Here is a 22,030-nt window from a genome sequence, read left to right on the forward strand (position 1 = left end):
ACAGGCCACCCTCCCTGACGGTCCTGACTATTATTGCAGCCTTCCATGTAGTTCTCGAGGTTTCCCGCCTCCCCTTCCTCCTGCCTCTGCCAAGCCTGGATATTTCTTGGCGTCCAGCCCAGCAACTCCGGGCTTTTCCCTTCCTTCCCCGCCTTCCCCTTCAGCACCACATCCTGTTCCTTTCTAAGGAACAAAGGGGACTTTTATTTTGGAGGGGGGGGAATGTTGTGCTTTCCAAGGAACAAGGGGACTTTTATTTTGGAGGGATGTTGTGGAGTTCTGGCTGCTGGAGTGACATGGACATTTGAGCCCTGCGAGCTTCCTGGCTGGCAGGGAGAGCAGCAGGCCCAGGCGCTGATGGCAGAGAACTGTGGATGTGAGTTCGTCCTCTGGGGAACACGGGGAGAGGTGTGGGGACCGGGGGTGGGAGGGCTTCGATTGTTCTATGAAGCCCCCCCCCGATGTTCCACCATGCCCCGGGGTGGGGGTTGCAGGGCCCCGCCACAGGCCTGGAAAGACGAGGTGAGGGGCTGATGTACTGGTGGGGGCAACAGCAGCCTGGCCCTGGGGTGGCCGGATGTTACTCAGCTCTTCCCCACTTCCTGCTTCCAGCATTCTCTTCCATGAAACGGGGAGCATCATGGGAAGGACGGGATCCTGGATGCCAAGTTGGTCAGGAGAGGGCCTGGAGGGAGGGGGAGTCCTTCCATCCCTTTTCCCATTCACCCATCCATCCATCCACCCATCCATCCATCCACCCAACCATCCATCCACTCACCCACCCATCCATTCATCCATCCATCCATCCATCCATCCACCCATCCATCCATCAATCCATATCCCCATCCATCCATCCACCCACCCACCTATTCATCCACCCATCCACCTATTCATCCATCCACCTATTCATCCATCCATCCACCCACCCATCCATCCACCCACCCATCCATCCATCCATCCATCCATCCAACCATTCATCCATCCACCCACCCATCCATCCACCCATCCATCCATACACCCAACCACCCATCCATCCACCCATCCACCCACCCATCCATCCATCCACCCATCCATCCATCCACTGTGCATCCATCCATCCACCCATCCATCCATCCACCCATCCACCTATCCATCCATCCATCCATCCATCCATACATTCATACATACATCCACCCATCCACCCATCCATCCACCCATCCATCCATCCATCCACCCATCCATTCATCCACCCATTCCCCATCCATTCATCCATCCAACCATCCATCCATCCACCCATCCATTCACCCATCCATCCATCCATCCACCCATCCACCTATCCATCCATCCATCCACCCATCCATCCACCCATCCACCCCTCCTCCTCCTCTCTCACCTCCTCAGGTTGCACAGCGGCTGCGCAGCCCCACCCCTCGCCTTCCTCCTTCTCCTCCTCCTCCCCCCTGGCCCTTGCGCAGGCCCCACCCCCTCGCGCCCCAACTTCCTGCTGCTCTTGGCCGATGACCTGGGCCTGGGCGACCTGGACAGCTTCGGGAACCGCAGCCTGCGGTGAGCAGAGGGGGAGGCCCGGATGTGGGGCCTTAGTTACCCGGATGTGGGAGCTCAGATCCCTGGATGTTCCACCAGGAGAACTGTATAGACATCTAGTAACTCAGTTCCCCAGATGTTGGATGTTAGTGCCCCGGATGTTGGATATCATGTCCCGGGATGTTAAATCTTAGTACCCCGGATGTGGGAGATCATGTCCTCAGATATTGGACTTAAGTGCCCCGGATGTAGGAGCTCAGGTCCCCAGATGTTGGAGGTTAGTGCCCCGAATGTGGGAGCTCAGGTCCCCGGATGTGGGATGTTAGTGCCCCGGATGTTGGAGGACAGGTCCAAGGATGTTAGATCTTAATGCCCCAGATGTGGGAAATCAGGTTCTCGGATGTTAGGTTAGTGCTCCGGATGTTGGAGATCAGGTCCCTAGATGTTAGATGTTAGTACCCCGGATGTTAGATGTCAGGTGCTCGGATGTTGAAGATCAGGTCCCCGGATGTTGGAGATCAGGTCCCCGGATGTTGAATCTTACTGCACCGGATGTTGGATATCAGGTCCCCGGATGTTACATGTTAGTATCCCGGATGTTCGAGCTCAGTTCCCCGGATGTTCCACCAGGAGATCTGTATAGACATCTAGTGGACCTCACGTCCCCGGATGTTGGATGGTAGGTCTCCGGATGTTGGAGTTCAATTCCCAGGATGTTGGATCTCAGTTCCCTGGATGTTGAAGATCAGGTCCCCGGATGTTGGATATCAGATCCCTGGATGTGGGATGTTAGTGCCCCGGATGTTGGAGATCAGGTCCTCGGATGTTAAATCTTAGTATACCCCAGATGTGGGAAATCAGGTTCCCGGATGTTACATGTTAGTACCCCAGATGTTGGAGATCAGGCCCCCGGATGTTGGACCTCAGATCCCTGGATGTTGGATGTTAGGTCCCCGGATGTTGGAATTCAATTCCCCGGATCTTGGATCTTAGTACCTCGGATGTTGGATGTCAGGTCCCTGGATGTTTGAGATCAGATACCCAGATGTTTGGCCCTCAGGTCCCCGGATGTTGGGCCTTAGACCCCGGATGTAGGAGCCCAGTCCACAGATATAGATCTTAGTACCCTGGATGTGGGATCTCAGGGCCCCAGATGTTGGATCTTAGATCTCCAGATGTTGGCCCTCAGGTTCCCAGATGTTGGATGCCAGGTCCCCAAATGTTGGACCTCAGGTGCCCAGATGTTGGATCTTAGTACCCCGGATGTGGGATCTCAGGTCCCCGGATGTTGGATCTTAGATCCCCGGATGTGGGATCTCAGGGCCCCAGATGTTGGAGTTTAGCTCCTGGGATTTTGGGCATTAGATCCCCGGATGTTAGACCCCAGGTCCCCGTATGTTCTTGGCTGTGACTCAGTTTCCCTCTCCCCACACAGCATCCCGCACCTGGACGGCCTGGCCCGCGATGGCGTGCGGCTGACCCAGCACCTGGCAGCAGCGTCCGTCTGCAGCCCAAGCCACGCAACCTTCCTGACGGGACGCTACCCTGTGCGCCTGGGTCAGTATAGGGGGGTGGGACATCCGGGGAATGGAAGGAGCGGTGGGGGGGGAGGCGGGGTCGGGACATCCGGGGATCTGAGAGCCAACATCCAGGGTACTAAGATCCAACATCCGTGGACCTGATATCCAACATCTGGGGATCTGAGACCCAACATCCGGGGATCTAAAGCCCAACATCCGGGGAACTGAGCACCAACATCAGGGTACTGAGCTCTAACATCCAGGGACTTCATCTCTAACATCCGGGTTACTAAGATCCAACATCCGGGGATCTGAGCACCAACATCCAGGGCACTGAACTCTAACATCCGGGGACCTTATCTCTAACATCCATTGTACTAAGATCCAACATCCGGGGATCTGAGGCCTAACATTCTGGGAATTGAACTCCAACATCCGAGGATCTGACATCCACCATCCGGGATACTAAGATCCAACAACCGGGAACCTGAGCCCCAACATCCGGGGAACTGAGCTCCAACATCTGGGGATCTGAGGGCCAACATACCCGAATCTGAGCTCCAATATACGGGGTAGTAAGATCCAACATCCAGGGAACTGAGCTACAACATTCGGGTAACTGAAGTCCAACATCTGGGGTCCTGATATCCACCATACAGGGCACTGAATTCCATCATCCGGGGATGAGGGCCAACATCCGGGATACTAACATCCAACATCCGGGGAACTGAGGCCCAACATCTAGGGCACGGAGGTCAACCAGAGGGAGGGGAGGACTTCTCTGAGGATCTCAGGTTCAAATCCCTGAGACTCTGGGACTTCCCCCCTGAACCACCAGGAAACCGGAAGTGATGCCATATTGGTTTTCCCCGAGGGCTCCCAGGGCTGGGGTCCTTTCCACCCCGGGTGGGCAGGTCCCAGGCTATCCCAGACACAGCAGGCCTTCCCCCTGAAGGTGCTAGATGCCCCCTCCTTACCCAGGACGCCATCATCACTGACCTAGGGTCCTTCTCCTCTCTCTTGGAAGGCATGGTGACCACCAACGGGGCGCGCGTGCTGCAGTGGGCAGCCGTGTCTGGCGGGCTGCCCACTTCCGAGATCACCTTCGCCAAGATCCTGCAGCAGCAGGGATATGCCACTGGCCTCATAGGAAAGAGAGAAGTCATCCATCCACCCATCCATCTATCCACCCATCCCCCATCCATCCATCCATCCATCCATCCACTCATCCATCCATCCATCCACCCATCCATCCATCCATCCACCCCTCCATCCATCCATCCATCCACCCATCCACCCATCCATCCATCCATCCACTCATCCATCCATCCATCCACCCATCCACCTATTCATCCATCCATCCATCCACCCACCCATCCATCCATCCATCCATCCATCCATCCATCCACCCATCCATCCACCCACCCATCCATCCACCCATCCATCCACCCATCCACCCATCCACCCATCCATCCACCCATCCACCCATCCATTCACTCATCCATCCATCTCTTCCCCTCCAGGCAAATGGCACCTGGGCCTCAACTGTGAGTCCCCCACTCACCACTGCCACCACCCCCTGAACCATAGGTTCGACTCCTTCTTCGGGGTCCCCTTCACCCTGATGGGGGACAGCCTGCAAGCGGAGCCCTCGGAGAAGCGAGTGCGTCTGCAAGGGCCCCTGGACCTGGGGGCGCAGCTGCTGCTGCTTTCCCTGCTCTGCCTGGCCGCTGGGAAGCTCACGGGCCTGCTGGGCCTGCGCTGGGTGCCCAGGGTGCTGGGCCCCAGATGTGGGGCCTTGCTCCTGGCCTGCACCTCCTGCCTCCTAGGTGTCTTCATCGTCCACGCCGACTGCTTCCTGATGAGGGATCACCAGGTCGTCCAGCAGCCTCTGAGGTTCGAGGCCAGCGCGGGGCTGTTCTTGCGGGAGGCTGAGGCCTTCATCCCCAGGTCAGCCTGGGGCCGGGGAGGGGGACAGATGCCATCTACTAGTTCTCTATAGTCAACTGGTAGACCTTAGATCCCCGGATGTACATCCAGTAGATCTCTATAGTCAACTGTCAACCTCAAATCCCCGAATGTTCCACTAGGAGATCTCTATAGGCATCTGGTAGACCTCAGATCCCCGGATGTACATCCAGTAGATCTCTGTAGTCAACTGGTCAATCTCAAATCCCTGGATGTTCCATCAATAGATCTCTATAGACATCTGGTAGACCTCAGATCCCCTGATGTACATCTACTAGATCTCTATGGTCAACTGGTAGACCTCAGGTGCCCAGATGTATATCCAGTAGATCTCTATAGTCAACTGTCAACCTCAAATCCCCGGATGTTCCATCAATGGATCTCTATAGACATCTGGTAGTCCTCAAATCCCTGAATGTTACATCTAGTACATCTCTATAGACATCTGGTCGACCTCAGGTTCCCGGATGTTCCATCAGTAGATCTGCAGAGACATCTGGTAGACGTCAAATCCCAGGATGTTACATCCAGTAGATCTCTATAGACATCTGGTAGACCTCAGGTCCTTGGATGTTCCATCTAGTAGATCTGTAGAGACATCTGGTAGACCTCAGATCAGACCACGATCAATCATTGGTAGTATTGATCAGATCATGATCGATTATTGGTAATAACTGTTCAGATGATGTTCGATTATTGGTAATAACTGATCAGCTCATGTTCAATTATTGGTATTATCGATCAGATGATGTTCGATTATTGTTATTATCGATCACATCACGATCGAATATTGGTATTATTGATCAGATCCTGTTCGATTATTAGTAATATCTGATCAGCTCATGTTCTATTATTGGTCATATCGATCAGATGATGTTTGATTATTGGTAATAACTGATCAGATCACGATCGATTATTGGTATTTTCAATCAGATCACTATTGATTATTGGTATTATTGATCAGATCATGATCGATTATTGGTATTATCGATCACATCACGATTGATTATTGGTATTTTCGATCAGATCAGGATCGATTATTGGTATTTTCGATTAGATCAGGATCGATTATCAATCATCTGATCGATTATTGGCAATACCTGATCAGGTCGGTTATTGGTGAGGTTATTGATGATGGGGGCGGGGTCTGACGTGGGTCCGCAGGCACCAGGCCCGCCCCTTCTTCCTCCTTGTCTCCTTCCTCCACGTCCACGTCCCGCTGGTCACCTCACCCGCCTTCTGGGGCTGCAGCTCGCACAGCGCCTACGGCGACAACGTGGAGGAGCTTGACTGGATGGTGGGTGAGTGCAGGGGGGGAACTGAGGCACGGTGCGTGGGATGGGGGAAACTGAGCACGGGGGTGGGGTGAGCGGGATGGGGAAACTGAGGCATGGGAACGGGGTCAATGGGTTGGGGTAAATGGAGGCACGGTGCACTTGGATAAACTGAGTCACTGGGCATGTTGGGGGTAAACTGAGGCATGGTGCACTTGGGTAAACTGAGGCATGGTGCATGTTGGGTAAACTGAAGCACGGTGCATGTTCAGGGTGAACTGATGCACGGTGCATTTGGGTAAACTGAGTCACTGGGTATTGGGGTAAACTGAGGCACGGTGTATTTGGGTAAACTGAGTCACTGGGCATGTTGGGTAAACTGAGGCATGGTGCATGTTGGGTAAACTGAGGCACTGGGCATATTGTGTAAACTGAGGCATGGTGCATGTTGGGTAAACTGAGGCACGGGGACGAGGTGAGTGGGTTGAGTAAACTGAGGCACTGGGATGGGGGTAAACTGAGGCCCAGTGAGCATTGGGTGTAAACTGAGGCACAGTGCCTGTTGGGTAAACTGAGTCACTGGGCATTGGGGATAAACTGAAGCACGATGGAAATTTGTAAACTGAGTCACGATGCATGTTGGGTAAACTGAGGCATGGTGCATGTTGGGGGTAAACCGAGGCACGGTGGACGCTGGGGGTAAACTGAGGCACGGATCCATTGCCCCCCCCCACAGGGCGACTGCTGGCGGCGCTGGACAGTGCAGGGCTGGGGCGCCGCACCCTTGTCTACTTCACGTCAGATCACGGTGCCTCGCTGGAGGCCCGGGCCTGGGGCGCCCACCTTGGGGGTTCCAACGGCGTGCACCAGGGCGAGGGGGAAACTGAGGCAGGATGGGCGGGGCCTCCCACGCGGCCCGACCCCGCCATTGACCTTTGCCCTTCGCTCCCCCCTTGCAGGTGGCAAAGGCATGGGTGGCTGGGAGGGTGGCATCCGGGTTCCCGGGCTGGCGTGCTGGCCTGGGACGCTGCCTGCAGGGCGCCTGGTGCCTGAGCCCACCAGCCTCATGGACCTGTTCCCCACCGTGGTGCGCCTGGCCGGGGGCTGGGTTCCGGCGGACAGGTAGTCGTTCGCCGGCCTGGGTCCCCACGGGGTGGGGTGGAAGGGAGGTCATCCGGGGCCTCAGGGATCCTGAGGGGGGGAGGCTGAGGCCTGCACATCCGGGTCTCTGGGGGCTCAGAAGCCTACACATCCGGGTCTCTGAGGGCTCAGACCTGCACATCCGGGTCTCTGGGGGCTCAGGAGCCTGCACATCCGGGTCTCTAAGACCCAAGACCCGGGGCTCAGGCATGGACATCCGGGTCTCTGAGGTCTCAGAAGCCTTTACATCCGGGTAACTAAGGGCTCAGGCCTGCAAATCCGGGCCTCTGAGCACTCAGAAGCCTGGATATCTGGGTCTCTGAGGACTCAGGCCTTCATATCGGGGTCTCTAAGGCATCAGGGCTGCACATCCAGGTCTCTGAGTACCTAGGCCCAGGTCTCAGTCCTGGACATCCGGGTCTCTGAGGGCTCAGGACTGCACATCTGGGTCTCTGAGGGCTCAGAAGCCTGCACATCCGGGTCTCTGGGATCTCAGGCCTGCACATCCGGGTCTCTGGGGGCTCAGAAGCATGGACATCCGGGTCTCTGAGCGCTCAGAAGCTTGGATATTCGGCCCTCTGAGGCCTCAGGCCTACACATCCAGGTCTCTAAGACCAGAGGCCTGGGTCTTAGACCTACACATCCGGGTCTCTGAGGGCTCAGAAACCTGGACATCTGGGTCTCTGGGATCTCTGGCCTGCACATCCGGGACTCTGAGCACTCAGAAGCCTGCACATCCGGGTCTCTACAGGCTCAAGCCTTGACATCCGGGTCTCTGGGGGCTCTGGCCTGCACATCCGAGTCTCTGAGCTCTCAGAAGCCTGCACATCCGGGTCCCGCAGGGAGGTGGACGGCGAGGACCTGATGCCCGCGCTGCTGAGGACAGCGCAGGCCGCAGGCCACAACTTCCTGCTGCACTACTGCGAGGCCCGGCTGCACGCCGTGCGCTGGTTCAACCGCCCAAGTGAGTGCCTCAACCTCCGCCGGGCCCCAGGGCGGGGGAGGGAGCTGCATGCGAGCGCGCAGGGACCCGGATGCAAGGCCTGGGGTGGGAGACCTGGATGTGGGAATCCTCGGATGTGGGAATCCCGGGATGTGAGGACCTGGATGGAAGGCATGAGATGGGAATTCCCGGATGTAAGGTCCCGGATGTGAAGTCCCCGATGGGAATTCCCAGATGTGAGACTCCAGATGTGAGGTAGTGGATGAGAATCCCTGGATGTGAGGCCCCGGATGTGAGATCCCGGATGTGAGGCCTCGGATGGGAATCCCCAGATGTGAGGCCCCGGATGTGAGGTCCCAGATGGGAATCCCTGGCTGTGAGGTCCCGGATGTGAGGCCCCGCATGTGAATCCCCGGATGTGAAGTACCACATGTGAATCCCCGGATGTGAGGGCCTGGATGTGAATCCCTGGATGTGAGGTCCTAGATGGGAATCCCCGGATGTGAATACCCAGATGTGAGGTCCTGGATGGGAATCCCGGATGTAAGGTCTTGCGTGTGAATGCCCTGATGTGAATCCCCGGATGTGATGTCCTGGATGTGAATTCCCGGATGGGAATCCCCGGATGTGAGGCCCCGGATGTTACTCCTTTCTCCCCACCCCCCGCAGGCTGCACGGTGTGGAAGCTGCACTTCGCCACTCCGTGCTTCCACCCGCCGGGCTCGGGCGCCTGCCTCGGTTTCCCTGCCTGCGCCTGCTCCGGGCGGCGCATGACCCGCCACCGGCGGCCACTGCTCTTTGACCTGACGGCGGACCCGGGGGAGACCCGCCCGCTGCGGGGCCCGATGGCGACGCGCAGGCGCGTGGAGGCCGCAGTGGCCTGGATGCTGCGCACGCGCCACCCCCGCGCGGCCCCGCCCCTCGCCCTGCACACAACACCTGGAGCCTGCGCCTGCAGCCCTGCTGCGTGCCCGGACCGCTCTGCGCCTGCGACCACCTGATCCCCGACCTCTGACCCCGACCCGACCCCCAACCCCCAACTGCCCGGGGCTATGGCAGATCCTGGCCTGCGCCTCTCACATCCGGGGACTCACATCCGAGTATTAAACATCCAGGTATACTCAAATACAGAGATTCCCACATCCGGGGATTCCCACATACAGACTCTCCACATCCGGGGATTCCTACATCTGGGGATTCTCACATCCGGGGATTCTCACTTCTGGGGACTCACATCCGGGGATTCCCGGGGATGTATTCACACATCCGGAGAATCCTACATCCGGGGACTTTTACACCCGGAGAGTCTCACATCCAGAGACTCTCACATCCGGGGATTCCCACATACAGACTCTCACATACGGTGATTCTCACATCCGGAGATTCTCACATCCAGAGATTCTCACATCCAGAGATTTCCACATCCGGGGATTCTCATATCCGGGGATTCCCACTTCCAGGGATGCTCAGACCAGGGAATTCCCACATCTGGGGAAATCTCACATCCAGGGACTCTCACATCCGGGGATTCTCACATTTTTGGATTTTCACATCCGGGAATTCTCAGATCCAGGGATTCTCACATCCGGGGATTCCCACAGCCAGGGATTCTCACATCCAGGGATTCCCACATCTAGAGATTCCTACATCCCGGGATTGTCACATCCGGGGACTTTTACATCCAGAGACTCTCACATGTGGAGACTCTCACATCTGGGAACTCCTACATCTGGGGATTCCCACATCCGGGGATTTTCACATTCAGAGAGTCTCACATCATGGGATTCTCAGACCCAGGGCTTCACATATCCTGGGACTCTCACATCCTGAGCCTCTCATCCTTGAACTCCACCTCGGGCCTCCCATCCAGGGCCTTTCCCCAGCCTCCCATCCGGAGCCCTGTCACATCCGGGCCTCTCTCCTCTAGCTTCCCACACAATAAAACCTCGTGAGCACCGTACCGCACGGCAGGGTCAGCGGTCACGGGGGTCAGAGGCCGGGCACTGGTCCTGCCTTCCATTTCAGGTCATTTCCAGTTGTTGCTAGCATACAGGGCTGGTCCTGCCTTCCATTTGAGGCCATTTCCGGTCATTGCTATGGTATAGGACTGGTCCCGCCTTCCATTTCAGGCCACTTCCAGTAGTTGCTAGGGTATAGGACTAGTCCCACCTTCCATTTCAGGTCATTTCCGGTCGTTGCTAGGGTATAGGACTGCTCCCACCTTCCATTTCAGGCCACTTCCGGTCATTGCTAGGGTATAGGACTAGACCCACCTTCCATTTCCGGTCACTTCCAGTCGTTGCTAGGGTATAGGACTAGTCCCACCTTCCATTTCAGATCATTTCTGGTGGTTGCTAGGGTATAGAACTAGTCCTGCCTTCCATTTCAGGCCATTTCCGGTGGGTTGCTAGGATACAAGCTTGGTCCCGCCCTCCTCCAGGACGTCCCACCACCTAGATTCACACCTGATTGGCTTATTCCATGAAAGGCCCTCCCTCACTTTCCTAATTCCCTTGTCATTGATCCAGCTGTAAGACACGCCCCTTAGCCCCCCCACAAATCCAACTCGCTGCTGATTGGACCTCACACCACAGTCCTGCTCCTAACTACGTGAACTCGGATTCAGATTGGCCCAGCGGGATTGGAGATGTGGGGTACCTGGATGTTGGACCACTCTGGGGGGGGTGGTTGGGTGGATGGATGGGTGGATGACCAGGCCTGCAAACTCTTCCCCTTCTGTGCCTGTCCCAGGGGACCCCAATGACCTCTCCAGGGATTGACCCAGGTGGGCCTATAGCTCCTTATTGCAGTAGGATAAGTCGAGGTCGGAGGTCTGTGTCTCCCTAGGCCTAGGATGCATTGCACCTGCATGATATCCAGGTCTTCTCTGGAGGGAGGGCCCCATTGGCTTCCCCGGGGACTCCTCCAGCCGCACCCCCTGCTCTGATTGGCTGACACGCCTGTCTCCCACCCAGGGAAGCTGCGGGTCCAGTTCGGCCTCTTCCTTGGGTGAGGTTAAAAGGCAGGGGGTGCTGTCCATCATCTCTGGGCCCCATCCCCTGCCAAGCCAATAGCTGGAGACTCGATCTGTGTGAAGCCACGCCCCTTCGTGGCTAGTTCTGTGGACTCTGTTTATGCCCATCACCCAGAGGTCCCGCCCACTAGTGAATGTATGGGCGTAGGGGCTGTCCTTCACTTCCAGGTCCCGCCTCCTGGCTGTTGGAAGGCCACAGGGGCTGTCTGTCTCTTCCAGGTCCTGCCCCTGGCTGTTGGAAGGCCATAGGGGCTGTCTGTCACCTCCAGGCCCCGCCCCCTGGCTGTTGAAAGACCACAGGGGCTGTTTGTCTCCTCCAGGTCCCACCCTCTGGTTGTTGTGTGGACATTTGTCCTGTCTGTAACCTTCAGGCCACGCCCCCTTGCAATTAGATGGCCACACGGGCTGTCATTCACCTCCAGGCCACGCCTCCTACGCCATCTTACGTCATGTCAAGCCGAGGCCCCGCCCACAAGTGACTGACGGGACGCTCTAGCTGTCCATCACAATCCTGTCCCACCCAGCGCCTGTCTCCACACTGCACAGACGCCAGAGGGGAAGGAAACGCTGCCTGGGCGTGCGCACCGCGCATGTGCAGGGAGTGGCTCCAAAGGGGTGGAGCCTACGCATGCACAATGGAAAGATGGGTTGGGCAGACAGGCCTGACAGCGCGCATGCACACTTTATGTTGATTTTATTCGTCCTTCCCCCTCCAGGCTCCTTCGTCCACTTCTGATTCCACCTGCTGCTTGAGGCCCCAGGTTCGAATCCAGCCTCACACCGGGGAGGGGCCTGGTGGGGGAGGGGAGGCACAAGCTGCTGCCACCCGCGGGGGATCATGTGAGGCCCCGCCCCGCGCCTCTCCTCATCCGAGCACCCTGGGAGGGGGCGGTTCCCACCTGCATCCTGGCCCGCGCCCCGGAAGCAGCGTCTGCGACCTCCAGACTAGAAGTAGGTGATGGCGGCACCCACCAGGGCCACGACCACCACGGACACGATGGGGGACACGACATGGGCCAGCGCGCTGCCTGGAGGGGGCGGGACTGGATCCGGAAGTGCGGGGGAGAACACACCCGGGAAGGGCGGTGGGGCGTCTCCCTGCAACTTCCGGTCGGGAAGTGCCCAGAAACAGGAAGCGAGCCAAGGTGAAGGGGGGGGACAAGGGTGCCTGACCGGAAGTGCTATCACAGCCTTTACTGGAAGTGTCCATGAACAGGGACCGGAAGTGCCCATAGTCAAGACCAGAAGTTGTTATATACTAGGGACTGGAATTCTCCACAGTCAAGACCGGAAGTTCCTACACACTAGGGACTGGAAGTGCCCTTCCAATCAGGACCGGAAGTGCCTTTCCCATCAGGACCGGAAGTTTCTATACACTAGGGACCGGAAATCACCAGTCAGGATGGAAAGTTCCTATGTACTAGGGACTGGAAATCTCCACAGTCTAAGCCGGAAGTTCCTATACACTAGGGACCAGAAGTTCCCATAGTCAATACCAGAAGTTCTTATACACTAGGGACCGGAAGTTCCTCTACACTAGGGACTGAAAGTGCCCTTCCAATCAGGACCAGAAGTTCCTATACACTAGGGACCGGAAGTGCCCTTCCAATCAGGACTGGAAGTTCCTGTACACTTGGACCAGAAGTCCCCATAATCAAGACCAGAAGTTGTTATATACTAGGGACCGGAAGTCTCCACAGTGAACACCGGAAGTTCTTATACACTAGGGACTGGAACTCCCCATCGTCAGGGCCGGAAGTGCCCATAGTCAGGACCGGAAGTTCCTATATACTAGGGACCAGAAGTGCCCAGTCAAGACCGGAAGTTCGTATATACTAGGGACCGGAAGTGCCTTTCCAATCAGGACCGCAAGTTCCTATACACTAGGGACTAGAAGTCCCTAGTCAGAACTGGAAGTTGTTATATACTAGGGACCGGAAGTTCCCAATCAGGACTGGAGGTTCCAATACTCTGGACCGGAAGTTCACATACTGTCAGGAGTGGAAGTTCTCATGCAGGCTGGAAGTCCCAAGACAATCTGTACTGGAAGTCCCCAGGAACTCAGAGACCGGAAGTTCCTTTTCTCTCCGGACCGGAAGTTCGCACTGAGACCGGAAGTGGAGGCGGCAGCGGTCCGGAAGGCTGTGGGTCACACCCGGGCCCAGATCACGAGGGAACGGAAGTGGGGCGGTCGAGGGGGCGGGACTTACCTTGGGGGGGGTCTCCGTGGATCACATGTTCATTGCCAGCACCTGGGGGAGAGGGGGAGGAGAGACGCGGCCCTGGGAGCTCGGCCTCCACATCTGGGTCCCTACATCCGGGTTCCCTACATCCAGGTTCCCTACATCCGGGTCCCCACATCTGAATTCCTACATCCGGGTCCCTCCATGCAGGTCCTTACATCTGGGTCCTTACATCCGGTCTCTACATCCAGGTCCCTACATCCGGGTTCCTTACATCCGGGTCCCTACTTCTGGGTCCCTACATCCGGGTCCTTACATCCAGGTTCCCTACATCCAAGTCCCTACATCCAGGTCCCTACATCCCTTCCTCCTCATTCGCATCTTCTACATCCGGGTCTCCTCCCCCTGCCTTGGTTTCCCCGTCTTACCGTGTGAGCCTCCATAGCCTCCACCGCCACCTGTGAACAGAGGGGGCGGGGTCAGCCCGGGTTCCCTACATCTGGGTCCTTACATCGGGGTACTCACATCCGGGTCCCTACATCCGTGATCCCATGTCTGGGTCCCTACATCTGGGCCTCTACATCCGGGTCTCCACACTGGGGTCTCCACATCCGGGTCTCTACATCCGGGTCTCCACACTGGGTTCTCCACATCCGGGTCTCCTCATCCAGGTCTCCACACTGGGGTCCCTACATCCGGGTCTCTACATCCAGGCTTCTACATCCGGGTCCCTACATCCGGATCTCTACATCTGGGCCTCCTCACTGGGGTCTCTACATCCGCGTCTCTACACTGGAGTCTGCACATCCGGGTCTCCATACTAGGGTCTCTACATCCGGGTCTCCACACTGGGGTCCCTACATCCGGGCCTCTACATCTGGGTCTCCACACTGGGGTCTCTACATCCAGGCTTTCATATCCAGGTCCCTACATCTGGGTTTCCATGTCTGGGTCCCTACATCCGGGTCCCTAAATCCGGGCCTCCACACTGGGGTCCCTAAATCTGGGCCTCTACATCCGGGCCGCTCCATCCCCAGCCTCCACATCCGGGCCTCCCCCCCTTCCATGTCCTCATCTCCTGCGCCTGGCGGGGGTCGGGGCTGGGGTGGAGGCCGGCATTGGGGCGGGAGGTGACGTCTGCGGGGAGAGAGCAAGGGAAGATGGAGGCCGGCCTCCCCCCCTTACCCCCTTCCTTCCCCTGATCCCTGACTCCCCTGACTCCTCCTGACCCGCCCACCTCCATCCCGACCCGGGGGTCGCGACCTGGGCGGGTTGAGCAGCTGCGGGTACAGCCCTGTGTGCCAGGAGTGGGCCATGCCTCAGCTTCCCCACCCTGAGTGGGCCTGGTGTGGGGAAGGGGGGAGGACCCCACTCACCTGAGCTGGGCTTCGGGGTGGGATCTGCGGGCAAAGAGAGAGAGGGTGGTGACCCGTGACCTCCCCTGACCCCTCCCTGACCCCCCCTGACCCCTGAACCCAAGGCCTCAGTGGGTGGCAAAGGGTCACATGGGATTCAGGCCCACACCTGGATCAAGGCCCCACATGAGGCCTAGCGGCCAGGGTGAAGCCATGGGGGGGAAAGGTGAGAGGTCAGGAGTCACTGGGTCATCCAGGGCGTCGGCGAGGTCAAAGTCAGCCTGGCCTGAGGGGGGAAGAGGATGGGTGCTGGGGACGGACGGACGGATGGGGAGACAGACAGACACAGAGACGAACAGACAGACAGACCGAGAGGATGACACACGGACAGACAGACAAGGGATGGACAGATGATCAAGACAGGACAGACAGATGACAGACAGAAGAAGCAGATGGACAGCCAGGTGGACAGAACAAGAGGCAGACAGACAGAGAGGAAGACATGGACAGAGAGGAGACAGACAGACAGACACAGGACAGATAGACCCAGACAGAGAGACTGAGAGGCAGGCAGACAGACAGACAGACAGACACAGAGATGGACAGACAGACAGACCAAGAGGATGACACATGGACAGACAGACAGACAGAGCCAGAGGCAGATGGACAGACAGACAGACAATGAGACAGACAGAGAGGAGACGGACAGACACATGGACAGATAGGGGCCCAGACACAGATGGACCTGCAGACAGACAGAGACAGACAGATGCAGAGACCGAGGGACAGACAGACAGACAGACAGACAGACAGACAGAGAAGGGATGGATGACCAAGACAGAACGAATAGATGGACGGACAGACAGACAGGAGAAGCAGATGGGCAGCCAGGTGGACAGAAAGACCAAGAGGCAGACAGACAGACTGCGAGGAGACAGACAGCCAGACAGACCGAGAGGAGATGGACAGACTGACAGAAGCAGATGGACAGAGACACAGACAGACAGACTGAGACACAGATGGACAGACAGACAGACAAACAGACACAGAGACAGACAGGCCAACAGGACCAGGCCCTGGCCTCCAACAACCTGGCCCGACCTGAAAATCCACTGCCACCTCCCCACCCCACAACCCCAGCCCAGCCCCACGCCCTGAGGGGGGGGACCCGAAACCACCAGGAGAGGGGGGGAAACTAGAAACCACCAAAGAGGGACAACTGGAAACCACCAAACTGGGGAGGGAACTAGAAACCACCAAGGTGGGGGAACTAGAAACCACCAAAAAGGAGAGAACTAGAAATCACCAAGGGAAGAAATAGAAACCACCAAGGGGGGAGAACAAGAAACCACCAAAGAGAGTGGGGGAACTAGAAACCACCAAGGCCTCACCCCGGCCTCCTGGGCCCAGGCTGCAGAGCAGGGCGGCCAGCAGCAGCAGCAGCAGCAGCACAGGTCCTCCTTGAAACTTACAAGGCTATGGTCAAAGTCACCCTAAGCAGGAAAGTCCTTGAAACCCCTGTCCAAATTCAGTGCCAACAAAGCCAGAAGTAGAGCCATGTGGCTTCACTAGTTGAGGCTAGCCTTGAGAAAAGCAGTTCATGGACTGTGCCCAGATCCTGAGTTCAAGGTCTGGGACTGCCAACAAACAGACATACACAACAATCTGTGCAGCCATCCAGCTAAAGCACGTCACCCTCTTGTCCCCAACTGAATTGGACAGAGTTCCCTGGGAAAGGGGCTGGGGGAGCCACTGTCATCTTGACTCTGCCCATTCTGCATGCATCACAGGATTCCGGCCACACCCCCATTATTTCATGGTTCTTTTTGACCAATGGGATACAAGAATAGTGGTCATGCCCACATTCCATGCTGCCTGGTAGATGGACTAGGCTCTATTAGAACACTCGGAGGCTGAGATCCACAGGGGGAAAATCCTGCCACAGGAGCATGGGCCCGCTGCAGGCACCCGGGCCACCAGGCAGCTCAGTGACAGACTGAGCTGGAGCCACAGGCCCTCTGCCCCATGAGCTGCCACCACAGCATGCATGGGGATGGGAAGAGGGACACATGGGCATCTGAAAAGAAAATCTGCTTCCTCCATGACCTACCTGATGAGGTGGACTTCCAGAGTCCAACAGGTGAGCTCCACCATTGATGCAGCCAGCTTTCGGCACACATCCGAACCATCGAGGAGTCCCTCATGGTGTGTAAAGAGTAGAGGTTGGTCTTGAGTGAGCTGTGTTGGGAGAAAGCCCAGTGCATGCACTGGCTGTCCCAGGAGAACATGGAGAAGAGGACAGTGCTGTGGGAGCTGCTGTTGCTCCTCACAGGGGAAGGCACAGACAGCAGTCTCCAGATGCCAGCACAGGCTGAGCTCCCCACCACCAGCACTGCTTCAGATGCCTCAGGGCCTGTGGTAGGTGAAATGAGGGAGGAGCAGAAAGGTTTTGAAGAATTGCAACTTGAAGACAGCATGGAAACTGCCAGAGGAGAGGTCAGGGTTCCCGACCCCATAGTGGACTCCCCCAAGGAGTATGTCCTGCCCCAGATGCCCCACATCCAGATCTGCCCACAGCTCCCAGGCTCAGAGAAGGAGTGCTCCCCCACTTTCTCCTGTAATCTGATGTGGATGATGACTCTCTATGTGACATACTGACTCTCATAAGCCTTGGCAGCCACCAGAAGTAGGTGGCCAGGTGGCTTTCTCTCAGGCCTCCATCAGCCGGGTGATGGGAAGGTTAAACTGGGGGTCGGGTAGGGCAGAGGCTGCCAGGAGGTGGCCCAAACTCAAGGGTTATCTAATGGCCCATTGGTGGCCAGGAAAGAGGCCCATGTTATGCTTATCACAAAGAATAAATTGTTTTCAAAGCAAAATAAAAAGCCTCCAACAAAGATTTGTTCTTCCAGTCCTGGGGCTTGAACTCAGGGGTTGGACATTGTCCTGAGCTCTTTTTGATCAAGACTGGCACTCTACCAGTTGAGCCCCACCTCCCTTTCCAGCCTTTTCTGTGTGGAATAGAACCCAGGGCTTCAGGCATGCTAGGTGACCACTCTACCACTGAGCCACATTCTCAGCTAGGATGATTCTCCCCCCTCCCAAACCCATATGGCCATTCCTCAGATAAATAGGAAGTAGGTGGTGGTGTATGCATCAAATACCTAGGCCAGCAGCCATCAGGCTTAGTGGGAAAAGATTGTAGTGTAGAAATCTCTGATTTTGCATGCACGTGGTGTCTGTGTGTGTGTGTGTGTGTGTGTGTGTGTGTGTGTGTGTGTGTGTGTGTGTGTGTGAACTCAGGGCATAGGCTCTATCCCAGAGTTTTCTTGCTCAAGGCTAGTGCTCTACCACTTGAACCACAGCCCCACTTGCTTTTGGATGGTTAATTGTAGGTAAGAGTCTCAAGGGCTTTCCTGTCCAGGGTGGCTTTGAATCATGATGGGGGCCCCAAGGAAGCAAGAGTAAACACAACTCTCAAGTACTATCCCTATGGTGGGCTACTCCTGCACCCTGGGGGCCAGATGTGAAACATGCGGCCCTGTGCCATCATCCTCTAGAGTTCAATTTGGGGAAGTGACCAGAGCCAAGCTGACTTTTGCTCACCCTGATTGCTGATGCCAGAGCAGGTCTGTTCCACCCTAGGCCAAGAGAGCTCCTGGAAGCCTGGCTTACCACGGGCACAAAAAAGGGAGAGGTCAGCTCCAGGCTGAGCTAAGAGCCTTTGCCCACGGATACCCCAACTTGGCCTTACTTATCACCATAAGACCTGCCAAAGAACAACCCAAAAAAACAAAATTGGAGCTGTGCCTCCAAGTGGTAGAGCTCTAGCATTGAACCAAAGAGCTCAGGGACAGGGCCCCCAAGCTTTGAGTTCAAGACCCAAGCTGACCTTCCCCCATAAAACACAGGTTGTCTAAATGTGAATTAGTATGATTTGTGCAGTATTTCTGAAGAATGGTGATACTGAAGAAAGCACCCTAATTCTAATGACAGCTGAACTTGTGACATACAGCTATGTGCTGAGTCCTTCACAGGGCACTATTTGCTGGGTTCTTCCCACATGGGGGTTTTGTGCAGAGTCCTCAAAAAGGTGCTGTTTGGTGAGTCATCCCAAAGGGTGCTATGTGCTGAGTCCCTGAGAAGAGTGGGCCATCCTGGGTTTTTCAAAGGGTGCTGTGTGCTGAGTCCATTACACAACGTACTGTATGCTGAGTCCCTCAAAAGGTGTGGTGAGCTACTGCATCCCAAAGGGTCCTGCTATGTGCTGAGCCCTTGCGAAGAGAGGGATGAGGTGAGTTTTTTGAGTGCTGTGCGCCGAGTCCTTTACACAGGGGGCTGTGTACTGTACTTCAAATGGTGCTGTTTGCTGATTGCTTCCACAGTATGGTATGTGCTGAGCCCTTCAAAATTGTTCTATGTGCTGATTTTTTAGAAGGGTGCTGTGCACTGGATGTTTTACACAGGGTGCTTTATACTCAGCCCTTCAAAGGGTGCTGTTTGCCGAGTACTCTACCCAGCATACTACATGCTGAGTCCTCAAAGGGAGCTGTGTGCTGAGTCCTTTACACAGGGTGCTTTGTGCTGTTTTTGGAAGAGTGCTGTGTGTTGAGTCATCCCAAAGGGTGCTATGTTCTGAGTCCTTGAGAGGTAGTTATCCCCAACACTCACACACACACACACAAACACACATACACACACAAGTTTCACTATGCACCTGCTTGGTGTGTGGAGTGGAGGGGGATGGAGGAGAGTCTCCTCCAGGGGTGGGGCTGAGGGGAGATTCGATCTCCCGGACCAGTACTGGGGGTGGGGTGTAGTGCTGAGCTGAGGTAAGGCTGCAATTGCCATGGTCTGGAAGCCTCAGGGCCCAGTCAGGGCTGCACTTGTGGCCAGGGCTGGGGGGCTGGGCCCAGGGGAGGAGGGGCAGGGCCCAGGGGCACACTTTGGTGGCAGCAATGGCCAGGGGCCCAAGGGGGTAGGGGTGTGTGCGCAGCAGGGGCGGGTTGGCCCAGGAGAGGAGTGTGGGGCAGAAACAGAGCTGGGAGAAGAGCGAGCATGAGCACAAGCACCAGTGGAAACGGCTTCAGTGGCTGGCGGCTGCTCCGATCATAGCGTGGGTCCTGGCTGGTTGCATAGAGCATGCAGAGCCTGCATGGCAGGCTATGGCCGCGTGAAGCCCCTCGGAGACATAGCAGCCATGGCAGCCTTGAGTCTGAGGTCCCGGTTAGGGGAGCACGGGAGAGTGAGCAGCTGCTGAGGCAGAGACGGCGGCCACAGGGGAGGAGGCCATTGAGGGGGCGACAGCGGCTGAGGAGAAGGAGAAGAGGCTGAGCGCTGCCCGGCCATGCACCAGCGGACACCCCCGCTCCTTCCCAACAGCGCTGCCTTTCAAACATGGTGCTGCAGGCTCAGACTGGTGGAGCCTCTTGCAGTCACCTGGCGGAGATGGCGCACCCCTGTGGGGCTTGTGGCCTTGACTTGGTCCCCGCCCCGGGTCCTCAGACTCAGGTAGCGCACCCAGAGTCGCAGCCTACAGCTTCTCCCAGCAGCTCACGTGAGTGGCCGCCCTGCAGGCCAGCACCTGGCGTGACCCCTGCACCTTGTGACTCCACCACTCTACCCCTTCCACCCCATCCCCGCGGACCCTGAACCTTACCTCTCGCCTCCCCTCTCCTGTCCTACCTGCATCTCCCCAGCACCCCACAGTCCGCCCTGGCTCTGCCACAAATGCACCCCAGGGGTGGGGGTTGGAGCTGGGTGTTGACCTGGGGATCCCAACCCCATCCCTAGCATCCAGTGTCCCAGGAAAATGGGAGCTGCAGGGATGGGTGAGGAGCACCCATCCAGGGGCACCACAGAGCCCCTGGTCTGGAGCAGTGGGAGCCACACAGCCATGCATCTGCACCCTTCCTCTCCCTGGTGGGAACCTGCTGCCTTTAGTCAGAGATGGGGAGTAGCACCTCCACACCTGCCTTCTTAGATCTTTTCCTTTTTGCTGGGGAGGGGGGTGTTGGATACAGAAGATAGGCCCCCTTGCTGTGTGAGCCCTTGTCTTCTGTGCTCAGTCACCCTTTCACCTGAGGACATTCCCAGAAGAGCCCACTAGAGAGGTGAGGGCACTGGGGTCAGATAGAAAGTGGATATTTGGGAGAAACACACACCCCCTCTGAGAGACATACACCAGCCTGTACCCCCAACCCCAGCTGTCAACAGTTCTGACTGGGTGATCACATTTCCCAGCTCTGCCAGCTTCTGGTAGTGCTCCCAGTCCATCTGGTCTCCTTGTCCTCCCCAAGAATCTGCCAAGTCGCCCCAAAGTATGTAGGCTGAAAGTAGGGACTCTATCCATGTATATAGACTTTAGGACCCCATCAAAGTCCCCAACAACGCCCCCACCCCAGGTCATACACCACTCTGGAGGCACCATGACCCCCTGCTTTGTATTCTGTCCAGGCTCTGAGGAGCCATGTGTCTCGGGACTCCTTCACCCAGCGTCCTGGCCTAGGGTTTTGGTGAATGAGGAGTCAAAGCTGGATGTTCCCAAGAGGAAGGGTCTGGCAATGGAGAAAGGGGGAGGCAGGATGGTTCTGCATAATTAGAGCATTGTTCCCCTTGGGTGGTTGCCCCTGGTTCTGACAAGGGAACCCCTCTGCTCAAGCTGGTACATTGCTCAGATGAGAAAGTAACAAACTCCAGAAAGGCACTGCTCTGAGTCTGTGTTTATGTGTTTGTGTGTGTGTGTGTGTGTGTGTGTGTGTGTGTGTGTGTGTGTGTGTAAGAGAGAGAGATGAGTCTTCTGTCACTGATTTAGATTTGTGTTTGTGTTTCTGTGTGTGTGTGTGTGTGTGAGTGTGTGTGTGTGTGTGTGTGTGTGTGTGTGTGTGTGTGTGTGTGTGTTTGTTGGGAGAGCAGGGAGGATGAGAACAATGAAAATATATTTAAGTCACTGGGTCTAGAAAGAGCAAAAGCATTTTATTTGTTGTTCTTTTTTCATTAATGCCCATTAGGAGACCAGCCACAATTTTTGTTTTCTCTTTCACCGTTTCATGGCTCCTTTAGGGAAGGTTTCAGTAGATGTTCCTTTCCACC

General features: G+C 56.5%; 1 protein-coding gene and 1 long non-coding RNA gene across 3 annotated transcripts; one reads left to right on the top strand and one right to left on the bottom strand.

The window, feature by feature from the left end:
* The first annotated feature begins 304 nt into the window (after positions 1 to 304).
* LOC138827094 (arylsulfatase L-like) lies at positions 305 to 10,375 on the top strand. The gene is made up of 11 exons (XM_070022580.1): positions 305 to 376; positions 613 to 672; positions 1,381 to 1,545; positions 2,960 to 3,081; positions 4,072 to 4,192; positions 4,566 to 4,994; positions 6,177 to 6,313; positions 7,023 to 7,157; positions 7,246 to 7,408; positions 8,269 to 8,390; positions 9,039 to 10,375. Exons 2-11 carry the CDS (start codon positions 641 to 643, stop codon positions 9,368 to 9,370), a joined length of 1,758 nt encoding a protein of 585 aa, XP_069878681.1. The 5' UTR covers positions 305 to 376; positions 613 to 640; the 3' UTR covers positions 9,371 to 10,375.
* Positions 10,376 to 12,087: 1,712 nt separating this feature from the next.
* Positions 12,088 to 16,330, bottom strand: LOC138827095 (uncharacterized). Of its 2 annotated transcripts, XR_011371960.1 has the most exons (6): positions 15,187 to 16,330; positions 14,963 to 14,986; positions 14,015 to 14,044; positions 13,614 to 13,655; positions 12,303 to 13,508; positions 12,088 to 12,195 (listed from the first exon to the last, which is right to left on the bottom strand). It is a non-coding gene; the product is annotated as an uncharacterized lncRNA (long non-coding RNA). The 2 variants fall into 2 exon arrangements; XR_011371959.1 differs by having other exon boundaries at positions 12,303 to 13,655.
* Positions 16,331 to 22,030: the final 5,700 nt, after the last annotated feature.

This window comes from Dipodomys merriami, unplaced genomic scaffold (genome assembly GCF_024711535.1).
Source record: "Dipodomys merriami isolate MVZ:Mamm:240054 unplaced genomic scaffold, mDipMer1.0.p SCAF_150, whole genome shotgun sequence".
NCBI lineage: Eukaryota > Metazoa > Chordata > Mammalia > Rodentia > Heteromyidae > Dipodomys > Dipodomys merriami.